Source organism: Schistocerca nitens, chromosome 6, assembly GCF_023898315.1.
Source record: "Schistocerca nitens isolate TAMUIC-IGC-003100 chromosome 6, iqSchNite1.1, whole genome shotgun sequence".
Taxonomy (NCBI): domain Eukaryota; kingdom Metazoa; phylum Arthropoda; class Insecta; order Orthoptera; family Acrididae; genus Schistocerca; species Schistocerca nitens.
Window position 1 is genome coordinate 196,368,606 of NC_064619.1, and position 20,140 is coordinate 196,388,745.

Here is a 20,140-nt window from a genome sequence, read left to right on the forward strand (position 1 = left end):
GTGAAACTTGCCCGCACGCGTTCAACCGTTTCTTCGCTCACTGCAGGCCGACCCGTTGAATTCCCCTTACAGAGGCATCCAGAAGCTTTAAACTGCGCATATCATCGCCGAATGGAGTTAGCAGTTGGTGGATCTTTGTTGAACTTCGTCCTGAAGTGTCGTTGCACTGTTATGACTGACTGATGTGAGTGCATTTCAAGCACGACATACGCTTTCTCGGCTCCTGTCGCCATTTTGTCTCACTGCGCTCTCGAGTGCTCTGGCGGCAGAAACTTGAAGTGCGGCTTCAGCCCATCAAAACTTTATGAGTTTTTCTACGTATCTGTAGTGTGTCGTGACCAAATGTCAATGAATGGATCTACAGTGAATTTATGAAATCGCTTCAATCATTTGTAATAGCCCTGTATATAGTGCCCCACAAAAAAAGTGAATCACCCAGAAGACACGGTCGAACTTCAATGCAGCTTCGTAAACATTTACACTATCGGCAGCTATATAAATGATTAGAGCAACAAACCTCTGTGCACGGTATAAGGCAACCTGAATGCATTAGCGTTGTTCGTGTTTAGTGTTGCTATCCGGCCTAGTAGGGTATACAGGGTGCAAGCTCTTTGCTATACATATTCTGGGAATAGGTAGTGCGGACCAACACAAGAAAAAAATGGCCAATAAACACGAGCTCTGAAAAGCTATGAGTACTTGTTCATCTTGGCAACTATGAAACACATCTCTTCTACCGAACAAGTGCTTATAGTTAAGGTATGCATTTTAGAACCCATGTTTGCTGGACAATTCCTTCTTATTGTCTTCCTCGAAAAATATGGAAAGCAAAGAACTTGGAGCAGAAGAGATGGTTTTCACAGTACCGAAGATCAAGAACTGCTCGTAGCTCTTCAGGATGCACTTTAGAATCCGTTTTCAGTAAACTGTCTTGCTTCGAATGGTCGTTGCTGTCATATCCATGAATACTGACCATTGCTTCTGGGACATCCTGTATAAGGGGCTTTAATAGACGCTAAGTGATGACTGTGAAAAACACAGAGACGCCGCGTACACCTTTGAGACAGCGTTATCAGCACTTAACAGTGAAAGTGCTGGATGGTCGAATCGTGCAATATTCATTGGGGCATTGTGATATGACAGTGGCCCGATGATGAAGTGCATGAGAACTGCATGGGAACGTGAAGGCAGGCATACTCTTTATCAAGGCTCCAGTCCGTGATGTCTGTCCACCCCAAGGGAGCATCGCCATATTGTGTACCAAGCACATGGTAACCCTTTTACATCTGCGCTTGCCATCCGAAAATAGGTAACGGATTCCCTCCAACATTCAGTCTCATCCTGCATCATTGCAGCAGCAGTAGCTGAACTAAAGAATTATCGTCCCATGTGTAGGCTGCCTTTAACGTCACAACACAAATTGCTGCATTTGGAACGGTCTACTGGCTGGAAAGCAAGGAATGCTGATGAATGGTGTAGCATTGTGCTTAGCGATGAATCGCGGTTTTCCACTACCCCGGATGACCATCTTTGGTGGGTGTGGCTGCGACCTGGGGAGAGATACCATTCTTCCAATGTTTTGGAGGGGCACAGCGGTGGTACTGCTGAGGGTGTGGTGTGGTGAGACATCGGGTATAGCTTCAGATCACAACTGGAAATAATTGAGGGAACTCTGACTTCGCAATGGAACGTCATGTGCATACTGCGTCCTCATGTGTCACCTCTCTTACAACAATATCGCAGTGCCATTTTTCTACTGGACAATATTCGTCCACATATGGCCGTTGTTTCTATTAGCTGTCTGCTTGGTGATGAGGTACTCCTGTGGCCAGCAAGTTCATCAGACCTGTCCTCGATACAACATGACTTGGGACAGCGTGCACGCCAATTTCATCCCAGTACCAATATCCACGACATCAAGGACGGTTACAACAGCTGCGGACCAATTTGCCTCAGGAGAGGATACAGCGGCCTTATGATACCCTTCCCGTTCGAATCGGTGCATAAATACAGGTCAGGATGTGCAATATCGCACTGAAAAGTAGGTTCATACTATCAAGTTTTTAGTAATTCTGACCCGATTTTGCGATCAAGGAAATAAGACCGCATACCCTCTCACCCTTTCACGATGCTGCACAGGCACTACATGTAAGATGTATAAGTGTACACTCACTCTTTGGTAACAAATACCTTTGGAGTAAAATGTAATGGGGTTACCATTCTTGCGTCATTAATGAGTCATCATAGTTCCTAAACGTCACAGCCATCAGTGACTGAACAATAACGCAGTCACCAAACTGCTGAACGAACTACATATGTCAGTAAGCCACGTATGATGGCTACACACAACCCTTCGATGTTCTCACGTAGCAACTTCCCTGTAGCTGCCATTTTTAGTTTCATCTTTCAGGCCTTCCAGTCGGGGATACGGAGAAATGTCAGTCTTTGAGACCGTGACAGGAATTCAATAGTATCTCTTCACCTATATTTGTCCAACTGAAGTGTCATGCAAGTATGATAAGTACTTAGTTTGATACTGTAGTCCTACACTGTCTTACTGCAGATAGCAAATCTTTAAACAGCTTTCGAATGGGAGGAAGAACCGACGTTGAAGCATAGAGACACACATTGAGAGGTGGCATGAGCCCCCTCTCATATTTCTATCTTACGATTCTCCTCTCTAATTGCATGCGGTGGAAAGTTGCCATTCCTTCACACGCGGACTTCCCACGCAGCGTCTCTCGTCACCCGGGTGGTCCGGTGACAGGCAGGCTCTGTTGAACTGGAGAGGGTTAAGCCGACGGGTGTGAGGAAGTCGAATGAATGCTTTGCAGACGCCGACATTGTCAAAAGACACGCCCGGAGGGGTTTGAAGTAGCGGCTGGGCTAGAGGTTCCGTTACTTCGCAGAATCTTAGCGAAAACACTTTCTGGCGGGCTACCAGCGAGGCGTGGGAATGACTTGTGTACCCAGGCAGTTGTGGCGGGAAAATTCCCGCGCTTTCTGCAAAATAGTAACTGTGATTGGCTTGCTCAGGGCATAGCTCCGTGACGTAGCAAAATCAGCACAGAAATTGGCGCCAAGAATCTCCATTGGTGGAATGGTAGTGCTCCGGCAATGGAGTGGAATTTTCCGCCGGTTTTCGAGTTGCTGATTGGAACGTTTAACCATGGCCACTGTCGTGGGAGCGGGAATGTTGTGTGTTCGGCCTGTACGGGTGCTCAGGGGTAGTCGGCTCTCGCCTTTCGGTCGAGGACGTCGAAGCAACCAGCCATCGCCAGATCGTGTTCTGGCAGTCAAGAAGACAGTTTGGTAACGTATGTCCGCAGCACCGGCAGATAGGGATTTTCCTAGTCAATCAGAGCTCAGCAGAGCGCGCCTGTTCGTCTTTTTCTAACTTTGTTCTGTCTTGAGTAGCAGCAATTACTGTTGGGTTAGCTATGTGTCTCTCTTGAGATTTGAGTGGCAAGGAATTGGCTCCACATACCACTTCGTCTTAAACCTCACGATCTAGTTTAGGGACAACTTCACCTTTACAGTGTTTGTATGAGTCTCCAATTTGAGCCAATTTGAAGTATTATAAATATTTCATATGTTTTTTTTTTTATTTTGTGTTTAGTCTTAATAAATCATATTGTTATTTTGGACAGAACTTTCATTCTGTTAATCGGTAGAGCAACCCATCATTTCCCACTATGTTAATGAAACCTTCGTTTATTTAACTTATTTATCAAATTAAATTATTGCAGGTGCCAAACTCTCTTCTCCTCCACTGGCAGGGTTGATTAGAGTCAGTTCGCGTGTTTTTTTTATCCTTGTGCAACAGCAAAAGTCGGAGTTAGAATAGGGGGAGGGGGGGGGCTTAGAGCATCATTTACATATGTAGATTCAAGAAGAATTTAGTGTCAAATACACTGCTAGCCCCGGCACCTCGCAACATGATTTACCAAACTACGACCATTAATCAAGACGTGTACTGTGAAACAATAAAAAAGTTACGACGGGCTATACAGAACAAACGCCGTGGTATGCTGACTTCCGGTATCGTTTTTTTGCACGATAACGCCCGTCCTCACTCTGCTCGCAGAACAACGGCCCTTCTTGAGTCCTTCAAGTGGGACGTTATCAACCATCCACCTTACAGCCCAGACCTGGCGCCAAGTGATTATCACCTCTTCATGCATTTGAAGAAATGGCTCGGGTCACAGCGGTTTGATGACGACGAAGAGCTCAAAGATGCGGTCACAGGCTGGCTCCAGGCACAAGCGGGTGATTATTATGCAGAAGGAATTTCAAAGCTTGTGAAGAGATACGATAAGTGCCTCAATCGCTATGGAGACTATGTAGAAAAATAGTGCAAAGATGTAGTTGTAAGATGTATATATTAAAATATTTTTATTTAACTTGGTGTATTTTTTTAAATCAACCGGAGGTTACTTTCTGAACGGCCCTCGTATATGATGGAGACACATTAACCCCGGCAGGTTCACTTCCTTATCTACACCAACATGGAAATTCAACCAAGACACATGGTATTGGTGATTTGGTATAACGTTAAGTTTGATTGCACCTCGACAGACCAAATATTTCTTCCTGTAAACTCCTCATATGCATGAACCGTGCCCTCAAACTCTACCACTACTAGCCGCTTTGGGTCCGAATCGTTCTTCTTCATAGTATTCAACAGTTTTGGAATATTCATCAGTGTACAGAATACACTGTACACTTGAACAGGTCGAGCGAGGTGGCGCAGTGGATAGCACATTGGACTCGCATTCGGGAGGAAGACGGTTCAATCCCGCGTCCGGCCATCCTGATTTAGGTTTTCCGTGATTTCCCTAAATTTCCTCCAGGCAAATGAGGGATGGTTCCTTTGAAAGGGCACGGTCGTCTTCCTTTCCCGTCCTTCCCTAATCCGATGAGACCGATGACCTCGCTGTCTGGTCTCCTCCCCCAACAACCCGGCACTTGAACTGCTTATCCTTCTTGCTTAGTGATTCAATAAAATTTTTGGCATCATCGCATAAGGAGTCTCACTATTCTTATTAGGAATAGGCATTTCGTGAACGGTACTTCCGGCTTCAAATTGATCCCAAATATGGACAGTTGTTTGGAATGTCGGTAAGTGAGGAGGAGGTGGGGCAGTCGCGTATCATGGATTTCGAAGAAATTTGGCACAGATGATACTCTATAACCAGTTGGCTAGTTGGATGGGTGGGCGAGTGATGGACGACATACTCCCATTTGTGAACACAGGTTTTGCCCGCATCCCAATTTTAAATAAGTTTAAAAAAAATTGGGAATCACTATGTCACTATTATAAATACGAGGGCGTGAGGAAAAGTGATACCTCCGAATTTTTTATGCGAAAAGTCTTAAAGAACTTGAGTAAAGCAAACATTATTAACATTCTACACCTTTATTCTTCATGCATACGTATTTATTTCCCAGCGTAGTCACCTTGGCGCCGAACACATTTCTCCCAGCGAAAGAGCAGTTTGTTTATGTCCACTGTAGAATGTTTGACTTTGTTGGAGGAGCCACGACGTCGCCTCTGCTTGCACCGCATCATCACTATCAAAGTGAAGCTCCCGCTGGTGTTCCTAAAGTTTGGGAACAGATGAGAATCGGATGGGCCCAAGTCGGGTCTGTATGGAGGATGGTCGATGACAGTGAACACATGGAGTCGGATTGTTGCAGACGTCACAAAGTTCGTGTGTAGTGTGGCACTGCCATGCTCGAGGAGAGGGTGTTCCATGTATGGACGAGCTCTTCGAATTCGAAATCGATTGCATCACGCTGTTTCTCACGCTCCGACATAGTTACGTTGCACACTGACGTGTTGCGCCCTACAATTCGGAGTCCTCTACGGCAGGGGCTACAAATATTTAGAAATCAAGAATAACAATATAGAAAGTTAATAACGTTTGTTTTATTTAAAAAGTTCTAAGAATTTGTACATAAGAAATTCGGAGGAATTACTTTTCAGTAGCCGGCCGCGGTGGTCTCGCGGTTCTAGGCGCGCAGTCCGGAACCGTGCGACTGCTACGGTCGCAGGTTCGAATCCTGCCTCGGGCATGGATGTGTGTGATGTCCTTAGGTTAGTTATGTTTAAGTAGTTCTAAGTTCTAGGGGACTGATGACCACAGATGTTAAGTCCCATAGTGCTCAGAGCCATTTGAACCATTTGAACTTTTCAGTACGCCCTCGTAGTTCTCTTACAATCTACTTGCGTCCTTGGAATTTTTCTATAATGGAGCGTGTATTGAAACCTTTTCACTAGTACATGGTGTTGTAGGCTGTCGGTAACTGAAAAGTGGACTTTATCTAAAGTCGGTCAGGCCTGTTTTTCCCATTCGGTACTGCATAAAAAATGCCATTGTGACTCGGTGTGGTTTATTGTCTAAAAGACATCATCTTTCTGGTATCTCCTCGACAAATTATTTCTGAACTCCTGAGAAATAAGGAGGGTACAACCAGAAATAATGTTTATGTCACGTGATAAAATAGGTTAAGCTTATTAGGACAACCACATTTTGAAAAAGAGGGAAAGATAACGGATTTACTTCCTGTCGATGATGAGGTAATTAGAGACGGAGCGCCAAGTTCTAGCTGGTGGGGGTAATAGGCTGTGTCTCTCTCAAAGGAACCACTTCAGCATTTGCATTAAGCGTTTTAGGAAAACCACGGGAAACCTAAATCTGGATAGTCGGTCGAGGATTCGAATCGTCGTATTCCCAAATACGAGTTCACTGCATTGCTTCTGAGACAAATCGCTGAGGGAGCCCTGGAAATGTAAGCAACCGAACAAGTGCTTCAATTGATTATTCTATTATTAGAGGAAAAGTAAGATCAGAGTTGAACGGTCTGTCGATGTCGATGACATTAGTGACGGAGCTCAGGCCAGGACTGGGGCAGGAGGATCCGGAAGGAAATCTGCCCTGTTCTTTCAATGGAACCATCCCGGCATTCGCCTCAAGCCTTTTGGGAAAATCGCGGAAAACAGAAAACTGGACCTGTTCGTATAGCGTTACGCACAGCGCACTAACTTGCGAGACAGGGAGTGGAATCAAATCGGGTTCGAATGAGCGCGGCGGATTAACGGCCGTGGGCTGGTGCACCGGAAAGCATGAATGTGCTTTTTAGGCGGTTTCCCACCATCATTCAGATAAATGCTGGGCTCATCCCCGAATTACACCTAACAGAATACGATACACAAACAGTTAAAATACGATCACACACAGAACAAAGTTTACACGATTCACAAAGAAATGGCGAATACGACTTCCGTCCCTTGACGACTACTGCATCACAAAGCTAAATAATGAAATAAAGTTTGCCAAATCCTGAAAAAGCGGACCCCCTCCTAGATGACCTATAGTCTACAGAAGAGAAAAAGTGGAAGACGGTATTTGAACAGCAGCCGTCACTAATGAAAGCCCAGTGTCTTACCACGCACCACCTCGCCCGATCTCATTAGATGGTGGTAGTGATTACAAAAAAGAAAACAACAAATTTAGAATATTGGAGCTGTACTGAGAGTGTCTCAGGTACAAGTTTATATGGTTACATCATGTGCGCTAAATACAATGCGCCCACCAAAGAGGCGTAATTGAAGCACTGCCCCCTAACTCACCTCATCGTAAGTGAGATGCATGTCTACACCATACAACCTTTGTTTTCTTTACTTATCCTGGCATTTAGCAAGTGGAATATTCCACAACCTATGATTCACATAGTGATGAAATGCCTGCTGTCTGAACTACCATAGTAGTATCCCGATAGGTGGCTTCGCTGCTGCTAGGGAGAAGAGAAAAAAATGAGGCGGGAAGGGAGGCACTTGTCGTGTGAACTGTTTCCCAAAATAATCTCCCTGTCCCCAGGCGACAGGTTTCGATAGCTAAGAAATTACAAGGGAGTGCTGGAAAGTAACGCCTCCATACTTTTTATACGAAAACGATTAAAGCTTTTTAAATAAAACAAAAGTTATTAACATTCTAGATCTTTATTCTTCATGTTTACATATTTGCAGCGCTGCGCCACTACAGGGCTCCGAATTGTTGTGTGTAACATTGCGGTGCGTACCGTAACTATGTTAGTGCATGAGAAACAGCGTGCTGTAATCCAGTTTCTAAGGGTTCGTCCGCACATGGAGCACCTTCTCCGTCAGGCAGGGCAGTGCCAGACCACACGCAAGAGCTGTCACGACTGCAGCTATTCGACGCCTTGGGTTCACTGTCATCGATCATCCGTCATACTGTACTTACTTGGCTCCATCCGATTTTCAACTGTTTCCAAAACCTGAAGAACACCTTCTAGGATTTTACTTTGATAGCGACGAAGCAGTGCAAGCAGGGGTGAGGATAAGACTCCGCCAAGAAAGTATAATATTCTGGACTGACGATGTCAACAAACTGGTCACTCGTTGGGAGAAAAGTTTTCGTCGCCACGGTGACATTGTTGAGAAATAGATATGAAGAACAAATGTATAATGTTACTAAAGTTTGTTTCGATTGCTGCGCAAACACTATCTCCACGTATGCATACACCATAATTACTCTACCACTTAAACACTGGGGGGAGTGTCGTAGAACCGTTGCTATTCACAATATACATAAATGACCTTGCGGATAACATCGGAAGTTCACTGAGGCTTTTTGTGGATGATGCTGTAGTACATCGAGAGGTTGTAACAAAGGAAAATTTTACTGAAATGCAGGAGAATCTGCAGCAAATTGACGCATGGTGCAGGGAATGGAAATTGAATCTCAATGTAGACAAGAGTAATGTGCTGCGAATATACAGAAAGAAAGATCCTTTATCATTTAGCTATAATGTAGCAGGTCAGCAACTGGAAGCAGTTAATCCCATAAATTATCTGGGAGTAGGTATTAGGAGTGATTTAAAATGGAATGACCATATAAAATTAATCGTCGGTAAAGCAGATGCCAGACAGATTCACTGGAAGAATCCTAAGGAAATGCAATCCGAAAACAAAGCAAATAGGTTACAGTACACTTGTTCACCCACTGCTTGAATACTGATCACCGGTGTGGGATCCGTACCAGATAGGGTTGATAGAAGAGGTAGAGAAGATCCAACGGAGAGCAGCGCGCTTCGTTACAGGATCATTTAGTAATCGCGAAAACTTTACGGAGATGATGGATAAACTCCAATGGAAGACTCTGTAAGAGAGACGCTCAGTAGCTCGCTACGAGCTTTTGTTGAAGTTTCGAGAACATACCTTCACCGAGGAGTCAAGCAGTATATTGCTCCCTCCTACGTATATCTCGCGAAGAGACTATGAGAATAAAATCAGAGAGCTTAGAGCCCACACAGAAGCATACCGACAATCCTTCTTTCCACGAACAATACAAGACTGGAATAGAAGGGAGAACCGATAGAGGTATTCAAAGTACCCTCCGCGACACACCGTCAGGTGGCTTGCTGAGTATGGATGTAGATTTAGATGTAGATTGCTGCGCAAAGAGTGTCTCCACGTAAGCGTACACCGTAATTATTCCACCACGCAAGCATTGGAGTTACAGGTTACACTCGTCTGGTATGAGACCGTGCCGGAGGATTGGGGGGGGGGGGGGGGGGGTTCCACTGAGGGCCGAACCGCACAATAACCCTGGGTTCGGGTGGGGCGGCGGTGGGATGGGTGGACTGCTGTGGCCCGTTGTGGGGTTGTGAACCACTGAGGGCTACAGCGGGACGAAGCCTCTCTGTCGTTTCTAGGTCTCTCGTTCAATACACAAAGTTTGTTTCATTTAAAAAACCGTAAGAGTTTTCATACGAATAAATTCGGAGCCGTTACTTTTCAGCACGCGCTCGTACTACAAACAAGTGCTCCACTTCCTTCACTATTTTTCTCTTGTGCACAGGAGCGAAGTAGAGTGTCAGCATGCTGCGGTGTTAGTTAATGTTGGAGACATTTCGTCACTAGGTGTATCATTACAATTGCTAACAAGGGAACCTCCCCATCGCACCCCCCTCAGATTTAGTTATAAGTTGGCACAGTGGATAGGCCTTCAAAAACTGAACACAGATCAATCGAGAAAACAGGAAGAAGTTGTGTGGAACTATGAAAAAAATAAGCAAAATATACAAACTTAGTAGTCCATGCGCAAGATAGGTAACTTCAAGGAGAAAGTGAGCTCGTGAGTGCCGTGGTCCCGTGGTTAGCGTGAGCAGCTGCGGAACCAGAAGTCCTTGGTTCAAGTCTTCCCTTGAGTGAAAAGTTTACATTCTTTATTTTCGCAAAGTTATGATCCGTCCGTTCGTTCATTGACGTCTCTGTTCACTGTAATAACTTTTGTGTCTGTGTTTTGAGACCGCACCGCAAACTTGCAGTTAGGAAAATATTAATTGACCTTGTTATTGAAGTCGCGAGCTATATTTACTTGATTGATATTGCCCACGGAATACATCTCACGTATTTAATGCACTCTCCTCCAAAGTAGCGAACAGTCAACAGCCAGCCAGGGAGCCTCGTTAGCAGGAATACTCTCTCTTCCGTGCGCTGTAGTCGACTGAGGGTCGTGTTTCCATGTTTGTTTAGGTGTAGTGTCCCCATACTACGGCGCAGTTACCTCGCATCGGGCGGACAGATAATAATTGTCTGAAAATAAAAAATCAAACTTTTCACTCGAGGGAAGACTTGAACCAAGGACCTCTCGTTCCGCAGCTGCTCACGCTAACCACAGGACCACGGCGCTCATCAGCTCAGATGCTCCTTGAAGTTGCCTATATTGCGCATGGACTACTCAGTTTATATATTTTGCTTATTTTTTTCACAGTTCCACACAACTTCTTCCTGTTTTCTCGATTGATCTGTGTTCAGTTTTTCAAGGCCTATCCACTGTGCCAACTTATAACTAAATCTGAGGGGGGTGCGATGGGGAGGTTCCCTTGTAAGTACCAGGATAAGCATGTGAATGATGTCAGCTGCCTAACTCCCAGCCAACCATTTATTCGCCTTCCACCTAATAAAATAGTGATTTCTGCGTTAGAGCTTAAACGTGCCAGTAATTTGTATTACGTTTTGCGAGCTGCTCCCAAACACGACTCACAACCAATGCAGTATTACATGCAGCGATTGAACAAACATATGGAAGCACCAGATACACGAAACATACAGTGTAGGAAGCCCATTGGCTTTCAAAACAGCTTCCTTTCATCCTGGAATTGATAAAAGAAGATCCTGTGTGGTTTTCAAGGGAATCATATACCATTTATCCTGCACACACTGCCGGTTCAGGCAACTATGATGGAGATGGATAGGATTACGCAACTTTCTCTCCAGGCTACAAAGACTCAATAATACTGAGATATGATTACTGTGGTGGCTAACGAAGATGGGACAATTCGGCTTCATGCTCACAAAACCAGTCCTGGAAGATGCGAGTTGTGTGAGCAGGGTCGGCTGGGGTGGCCGAGCGGTTCTAGGCGCTACAGTCTGGAACCGCGCGACTGCTACGGTCGCAGGTTCGAATCCTGCCTCGGGCATGGATGTGTGTGTTGTCCTTAGGTTATTTAGGTTTAAGTAGTTCTAAGTTCTAGGGGACTGATGACCTCAGAAGTTAAGTCCCATAGTGCTCAGAGCCATTTGAACCGTTTGTGTGAGCAGGGATCCTGTCCTCCTGGAACACAGGATCGCAGTTAGGGAACAAACGTTGTGCCATGGGATGGACCTGATGAGCTAAAGTGGCCACATAATCCTTGACAGTAATGCGACCTTGCCGAGTAGCCATGCGACCCATGGAGTACCGTGATGGTGCTGCTCAAATCATCACCGAACCTCTGCCGTATTTCACTCCTGGGACGTAAACGCGACCAGAAGTTGGAAACACCGTGGAACAAGACTCATCCGACAAAACGACATTCTTCCATTGCTCCATTGTCCGTGTTTTACAGCTTCGGCAACACATTTTCCTGTAATGGGCATTCGCACCACTATAGGTGTAGCTCTGTAATTCAATCTTTCCCTGTAGTTCGATGCTTAAGCTCCCTTCGTGTTGTTTTGCTGCTGACAGCAGTTCTGCAGCGATTTTTACAGCTGCCGTCCTCTTATTTTTCGTCACAGTCTTCTTCAGTGACCGTCCGTCACGACCACTAAGCACATACTTTCGTCCGCGTTATGATTCAGCTGATGATGTTTTCCCCGCTTTTCCAGTACGCGGAATAAAACGCCCACAAGGTGAATCTTGAAGCACCAAACACATCGGCTGCCTTGGTTACGGAAGCACTCGCCATACGAGCACCGACATCTGCCCACGTTCGGATGCAGTCAGGTTTGACGTATTCACTCAGCACTACACAGGACACTGTTATGACCACGGCTGACACTTGAAACGTATTGAGGATAGTTCACAGGTGCCGTCTGCGGTCAAATACAACAGCGCAACCTGTAGATTTGGCTGGCTTCTGCATTTATATTCGAGCACGCATTTCTCGCGGTGTTTTTATATTTTTGTCCAATCCCTGTAGTTCCAGCCATTATAATGGTGCGGACTTCTGTTAAAGCTTTGTTGGGAAGATTTGTCTGTATGCCAATTTTCGTTGTTTTATCGAAAGCGAATTGCAGCTTATGACTGAATAACACTATAGAATTCACATGTACACTCCTGGAAATTGAAATAAGAACACCGTGAATTCATTATCCCAGGAAGGGGAAACTTTATTGACACATTCCTGGGGTCAGATACATCACATGATCGCTCTGACAGAACCACAGGCACATAGACACAGGCAACAGAGCATGCACAATGTCGGCACTAGTACAGTGTATATCCACCTTTCGCAGCAATGCAGGCTGCTATTCTCCCATGGAGACGATCGTAGAGATGCTGGATGTAGTCCTGTGGAACGGCTTGCCATGCCATTTCCACCTGGCGCCTCAGTTGGACCAGCGTTCGTGCTGGACGTGCAGACCGCGTGAGACGACGCTTCATCCAGTCCCAAACATGCTCAATGGGGGACAGATCCGGAGATCTTGCTGGCCAGGGTAGTTGACTTACACCTTCTAGAGCACGTTGGGTGGCACGGGATACATGCGGACGTGCATTGTCCTGTTGGAACAGCAAGTTCCCTTGCCGGTCTAGGAATGGTAGAACGATGGGTTCGATGACGGTTTGGATGTACCGTGCACTATTCAGTGTCCCCTCGACGATCACCAGTGGTGTACGGCCAGTGTAGGAGATCGCTCCCCACACCATGATGCCGGGTGTTGGCCCTGTGTGCCTCGGTCGTATGCAGTCCTGATTGTGGCGCTCACCTGCACGGTGCCAAACACGCATACGACCATCATTGGCACCAAGGCAGAAGCGACTCTCATCGCTGAAGACGACACGTCTCCATTCGTCCCTCCATTCACGCCTGTCGCGACACCACTGGAGGCGGGCTGCACGATGTTGGGGCGTGAGCGGAAGACGGCCTAACGGTGTGCGGGACCGTAGCCCAGCTTCATGGAGACGGTTGCGAATGGTCCTCGCCGATACCCCAGGAGCAACAGTGTCCCTAATTTGCTGGGAAGTGGCGGTGCGGTCCCCTACGGCACTGCGTAGGATCCTACGGTCTTGGCGTGCATCCGTGCGTCGCTGCGGTCCGGTCCCAGGTCGACGGACACGTGCACCTTCCGCCGACCACTGGCGACAACATCGATGTACTGTGGAGACCTCACGCCCCACGTGTTGAGCAATTCGGCGGTACGTCCACCCGGCCTCCCGCATGCCCACTATACGCCCTCGCTCAAAGTCCGTCAACTGCACATACGGTTCACGTCCACGCTGTCGCGGCATGCTACCAGTGTTAAAGACTGCGATGGAGCTCCGTATGCCACGGCAAACTGGCTGACACTGACGGCGGCGGTGCACAAATGCTGCGCAGCTAGCGCCATTCGACGGCCAACACCGCGGGTCCTGGTGTGTCCGCTGTGCCGTGCGTGTGATCATTGCTTGTACAGCCCTCTCGCAGTGTCCGGAGCAAGTATGGTGGGTCTGACACACCGGTGTCAATGTGTTCTTTTTTCCATTTCCAGGAGTGTATTTTCGCACTAATTGGGGAAACAAGCGGAACTTGAGGTGTGCCCCAGGGCAGCGTAATAGATCCGCTGCTTTTTACGTTTTACATAAACAATCTGGTTGATGGTATTGACAGCGTCATTAGACTGCCGATGATGCTGTAGTCTGCAGGAAAGTAGTATCACACGAAAGTTGTGAACAAATCAATGAGGATCTGCAGAAAATAAATGCGTGGTGTAATGACTGGCAGTTATCTCTCAATATTAGTAAGTATAACAAGGCGAAAATACCCATTAATGTACGAGTACAAAATCAATGCCCAGTCTTTGGAAGCGGTAACATCCGTCAAGTATCTGGTTGTGACTATTCGAAATGATCTCAAATGGAATGATCAGATTACACAAGTAACGGGTAAGGCAAACTCTAGATTGCGATTTATTGGTAGAATCCTGATGCGATGCAGCACTTCAACAAAGGAAATAGCTTACAATACGTTAGTTCGTCCGGTCTCAGAGTATTGTTCGTCTGTAAGGGACCCTTACCAGTTGGGTCTGATTCAAGAGATTGAGAAGGTCCAAAGAAGAGCGGCAAGATTCGTGACTGGCACATTTAACCATCGCGAGAGCGTTACAAATCTCATAGAAAGTTTGAAGTGGGACACACTTGCAGATAGACGGCGCGCTAAAAGGAAGGGGCTGCTCACTAAATTCCGAAATCCGATCTTCACCGAGAATGTAGAGCATATATTATTACCATCAAATTTCAAATCGGGCAATGATCACCATTCAAACATAAGGGAAGTTAGAGCTCGTACTGAGGCGTTCGGACAGTCGTTTTTCCCTCGTGCTATCCGCGAGTGGAATAGAGGGGGGGGGGGGGGGGGGGGAATATGACTTTGGAGCGAATTGTCCCCTCCGCCACACACCGCTTAGTGGCTATCGGAGTATATATATAGATGCAGATGTAGAGAAGTCTGCTCATTGCTCATGGCTGATAGCATATAGTAATGAAACAGCTATGACGAAGTAACATAAATATTGGCTGGTAATGAAATAAAAATGCAAAGTTTATACAGGGTGGGGCAAATAAGAGGCCCGGACGAGTGGATACGATTGGACATGAACGTATGCATATAACCTCACCATCTAATACGCACACCATGTGTTCACCCGCCACTTGATCCACACCGGTTCAGAGCGTAGTGCGGGCTGTTGTCAGTGTGAGTGGAGCAGTGCAAAAGGGTACGATGGTACTCACAGTGGAGCACCGACTGTTCGTTGTGAAAAGATACAAGACAGCAAAGTCGTGGAAACGGAGTGGTCAGTTGTTTGTTGACAAGTTTAATGCTCTCAGAGTGCTAGCAAAGAGTGCCATGCAACGCTTAATCCGGAAACGGCGTCAGACAAGATCAGTTTCCAAGAAGTCAAGGAACATTCCGCAACGTACCCGCACACCAGAAAATGCTTCAGAGTCTTACCAAATGAACCCGACGCCTGCAGCAAGAGACCGGCGTATCACGTCGATAATGCGGACAAATACTCCACCTCGACCAGCAGATGCGTCGCTACCGTCTGTTGATCATGCATTAAAACCAGCAGATGCTCCTCAGGGCCTCCAGTTTAGTGAGTGGCTGTTCACTGAGATAACCATGCATGGCTTGGACATGCTCTCTTCTTTGTGTCTGACGAAGCCTGGTTCCACCTGAGTGATTATTTCAACACATAGAATCGCAGGTTTGGGGCGGCGGAGAATCCGCATAACTTCCAGGAAACACCACTGGGTGATCAGATGGGTCGGGTTTGGTATGTAGTGTCTGCGCGCCGCATTATTGGTCCCATCTTCTGTCATGAGGCCCTGACTTTGACGCGTTACATTGCCAATATTTTGAAACCATATGTGGCAGCATTAACGGAGGAGGTAAAGTTCTACAGTTACTTCCAACATGATGGAGCAAATGTCCAACTGTCCATACAGCTGGGCGAATCTTGGAGCACATTTGTAAATCTTCATGCCTGGCAGAGTTGCTACAGTCTGGTCGCGGTCCTAGCTGGCCATCCAGGTCACGTGGTCTGTCAGGATCCGATTACTTTGTGTGGGAAGCCCTCAAGTGTAAAGTGGATTGCAACAAGCCCCGTAGTCTTCGAGAACTGCACCAGAACATTTGGGTTGAGACGGCAGCAGTTTCAGGAGTCCAGTTTCGACCCAGCTTCAGGAACTTGCTGAGCAGTGTCCAAAAGTGCCAGGAAATGAATGGTGGTCACTTTCAACACCTGCTGCAGTGTGGAAAGCCCTCAAGTGTACAGTGTATTGCAACAACCCCCATAGCCTCTGTTAACTGCAGTAGCACATTTGGGTTGAGACTGCAGCAGTTTCAGGAGTCCAGTTTCGACCCACCTACAGCAACTTGCTGATCAGTGCCCAAAAGTGACAGGAAATGAATGGTGGTCACTTTCAACATCTGCTGCAGTGTGGGAAGCTCTCAAGTGTACAGTGTATTGCAACAACCCCCATAGTCTTCGAGAACTGCAGCAGAACATTTGGGTTGAGACTGCAGCAGTTTCAGGAGTCCAGTTTAGACCCACCTTCAGCAACTTGCTGATCAGTGCCCAAAAGTGCCAGGAAATGAATGGTGGTCACTTTCAACATCTACTGCAGTGGGGGAAGCTCTCAAGTGTACAGTGTATTGCAACAACCCCCATAGCCTTCGATAACTGCAGCAGAACATTTGGGCTGAGACTGCAGCAGTTTCAGGAGTCCAGTTTAGACCTACCTTCAGCAACTTGCTGATCAGTGCCCAAAAGTGCCAGGAAATGAATGGTGGTCACTTTCAACATCTACTGCAGTAGGTTAGCACTGTATTTCCTTTCCTCTGCTGTGTTTCTTTGTACCCTGAAACTCTGTTCTCCGGGTCACTTTTATTTGCCCATCCTGAATTATTGAATAGTGATGCTTTGATAAAAATCTATTTTACACGATGAAAAACTGCTTCTTCTTCCATTGCAAGTTATACCATCGTATGTGAAATTGTAATAGGCAAGGAAATTATTTGGATCCACAATGAATGCCATGGCCGAGATCGATTCAGATTTGTACCTTGTGGCGGAATTAACTGTGAAGAACACGGACTACTGGCTGTGTAATTCTCTAAGGCTATCACTGAAGCGTGCTTGCAGGGAGACGCAGGCCTCGCGGGTACTCACTTGAAGAAGTCCTCCTTGCAGAAGACCTGGCCGTTGCGCGCGAAGCACTTGTCGCTCAGCTGGCCGCTGCACTCGCTGCACTTGAGGCACTTGGCGTGCCACGTGCGGTCCAGCACCTTCAGGATGAACCTGTCCAGGATGAGCTGCTGGCAGCCGCCGCACTTGGGGATGCTCGCTGCAACAGCACGACGGGGACACGTTCAGGCTGGCGGGCTGCGTAATGCGTTCTACATACTGTATATAGCATTACCAGGGGTACACATCAGGTCGTAATTATCACTTAAATTTTTGTTTGTTTATAGGTACATGTTGTATAATTTGGCTCTAGCAAAGGGAAAGGCGTCAGGGAGGCAATTCTGACGATGCGGTTGATAATGGAAGCCAGACTAAAGAAAAATCAAGACACGTTCAAAGGATTTGTCGACTTCGAAAAAGGGTTCGACTGTGTCAAATGGTGCAAGATGTTCGAAATTCTGAGGAAAACTAGGGGTAGGCTATAGGGAAAGACGGGCGATATACAAAATGTACTAGAACCAAGAGGGAACAATAAGATGATGATGTTTGGTTTGTGGGGCGCTCAACTGCGCGGTTATCAGTGCTCGTACAAATTCCCAACCTCACTCCAGTCTCGAAGCTTTCATGAGTGATGATGAAATGATGAGGATAACACAAACACCCAGTGATCCCAAGGCAGGAGAAAATCCCTGACTCCGCCGGGAATCGAACGCGGGACTCCATGCTCGGGAAGCGAGAATGCGACCGCGAGACCATCAACTGCAGACGGGAACAGTAAGAGAGGAAGACCATGAACGAAGTACTCGGATTAAAACTGGTGTAAGACAGGGATGTAGGCTTTCGCCGCTACTGTTCAATATATACATGGAAGAAGGAATCGTGGAAATAAAAGAAAGGTTCAGGAGTGGAATTCAAATTCAAGGTGAAAGGATATCAATGATATGATTCGCTGGTGACATTACTATCCTCAGTGAAACTGAAGAAGAATTACAGGATCTGCTGAATGCTGTGAACAGTCTGATGAGGACAGAGTATGGATTGAGAGTAAATCGAAGAAAGAAGAAAGTAATGAGACTCAGAAGAAATGAGGACAGCGAGAAACTTAACATCAGGATTGGTGATCACGAAGTAGATGAAGTTGAGGAATTCTGCTACCTGGGAGCACGGTAGACATAAAAAGCAGACTATCACTGGCAGAAAGGGCATTCCTGAGCAAGAGAAGTCTGCTAGTATCAAACATGGGTATTAATTTGTAGAGGAAATTTCTGAGAATGTACGTTCGGAGCACAGCATCGTATGATAGAGATGAACTGTGGGAAAATCGGAACAGAAGGGAATCGAAGCATTTGAAACGTAGTGTTACAGAAGACTGTTGAAAATTAAGTGGACAGATAAGATAAGGAATCAGGAGGTTCCCCGTAGAAACGGCAAGGAAAGGAATGTATGGAAAACACTGATAAGAAGGAGGGACAGAATAGTAGGACATCTGTTGAAAGACATCAAGGAATAATTTACATAGTAATAGAGGGGGCTGTAGAGGGTAAAATCTGATGAGGAAAACAGAGACTAGCAAAGAACTGAGGAGAGAGATTGCAAGTGCTACTCTGAGATGAAGAGGTTGGCACATGAGAGGAATTCGTGCTTGGCCGCATCAAACCAGTCAGAAGACCCATGATTTAAAAGAAAAGTACATGTCTACATTGCTGCTACACATTTTGATCCTGGCGCCACTAAGTACCGTAGCGCGCAGCTAGATGAAGAAAATAAAATGTCTCAGCCCTTCACTTTCTCCACGGGCTCCCATATTTTGGTCTGGTTCGTCTAGTGGCATGATACGGCACTCGGCGCCAGTATTTCAATGTGTTCCTGGACTGCAGATGTGGATATAATTAAAAGTGCAGCTGCCCATAGAGGTCCATTGTGGCAGCGAGTTTTGGGTAGATTATCGTAATGTGTTAATGCGGAACCGATTTACACAGGAAAAAAATTAGTTCCAATTTGGCCCCATGTGAAAATCTGCCACTGTGAATGTAAGAAAAAATGGTAAGTAGGCTGTTTAGGTTTTTATGTTGGTAACGCCACATAGCGCTCTGTATGAAAATCACTGGCTGTGCTGTGTGCAATCTGTGGCTGTTTGGCATTGTTGGAGTTTCGCTATTGTAGTGTTGGGCAGTTGGATGTGAACAGCGTATAGCGTTGCGCAGTTGGAGGGGAGCCGCCTGCACTGGTGGATGTGGGGAGAGAGATGGCAGAGTTTTGAGAGCGGACGATCTGGACGTGTGTCCGCCAGAAAAAGGAAATTTGTAAAATTGGATGTCATGAACACACACACACACACACACACACACACACACACATATATATATATATATATATATATATATATATATATATATATAGTTAGAATCTTTTATTTAGCTGGCAGTATTGGCGCTCGCTGTATTGCAGTAGTTTGAGTAACGAAGATTTTTGTGAGGTAAGTGATTCATGTAAGGTATAGGTTATTGTTAGTGAGGGCCATTCTTTTGTGAGGATTATTGAAAGTCAGATTGCGTTGCGCTAAAAATATTGTGTCAGTTTAGTGATGATCAGAATAAGTAATGAGAGAACTGTCTGAGTACGTAGAGTTTTGCTCAGCTGTTTGAAAATCAAATAATGTAGAAGTTTATCATCACAGTCATTTATAAATTTTTGTAAGGGGATGTTTCACAATACATAAATTTTTCCATACGTATTGGATTAGGATCGGAACGTGGACAGAAAACGTCAAACAAGTGAGAAAGACATGACGCTGATTTTGTTATTAACTGCCGCTTACACAGTCTGTTCAATAAGAGCACCAAAGACGTCAACGACATGCCATGCTGTACAGCGCCAGATTTGCACATAGTGGCTAAAACT

At 46.0% G+C, this 20,140-nt stretch overlaps 1 protein-coding gene across 1 annotated transcript in view; it reads right to left on the bottom strand.

The window, feature by feature from the left end:
* Positions 1 to 20,140, bottom strand: part of LOC126262625 (LIM/homeobox protein Lhx3) — a 221,824-nt gene that overhangs the window by 188,187 nt on the left and 13,497 nt on the right. Inside the window, exon 2 of the mRNA XM_049959383.1 lies at positions 17,225 to 17,399. Within this exon, the coding sequence (XP_049815340.1) occupies positions 17,225 to 17,399 (175 nt within the window). The remainder of the gene's footprint in view (positions 1 to 17,224; positions 17,400 to 20,140) is intronic.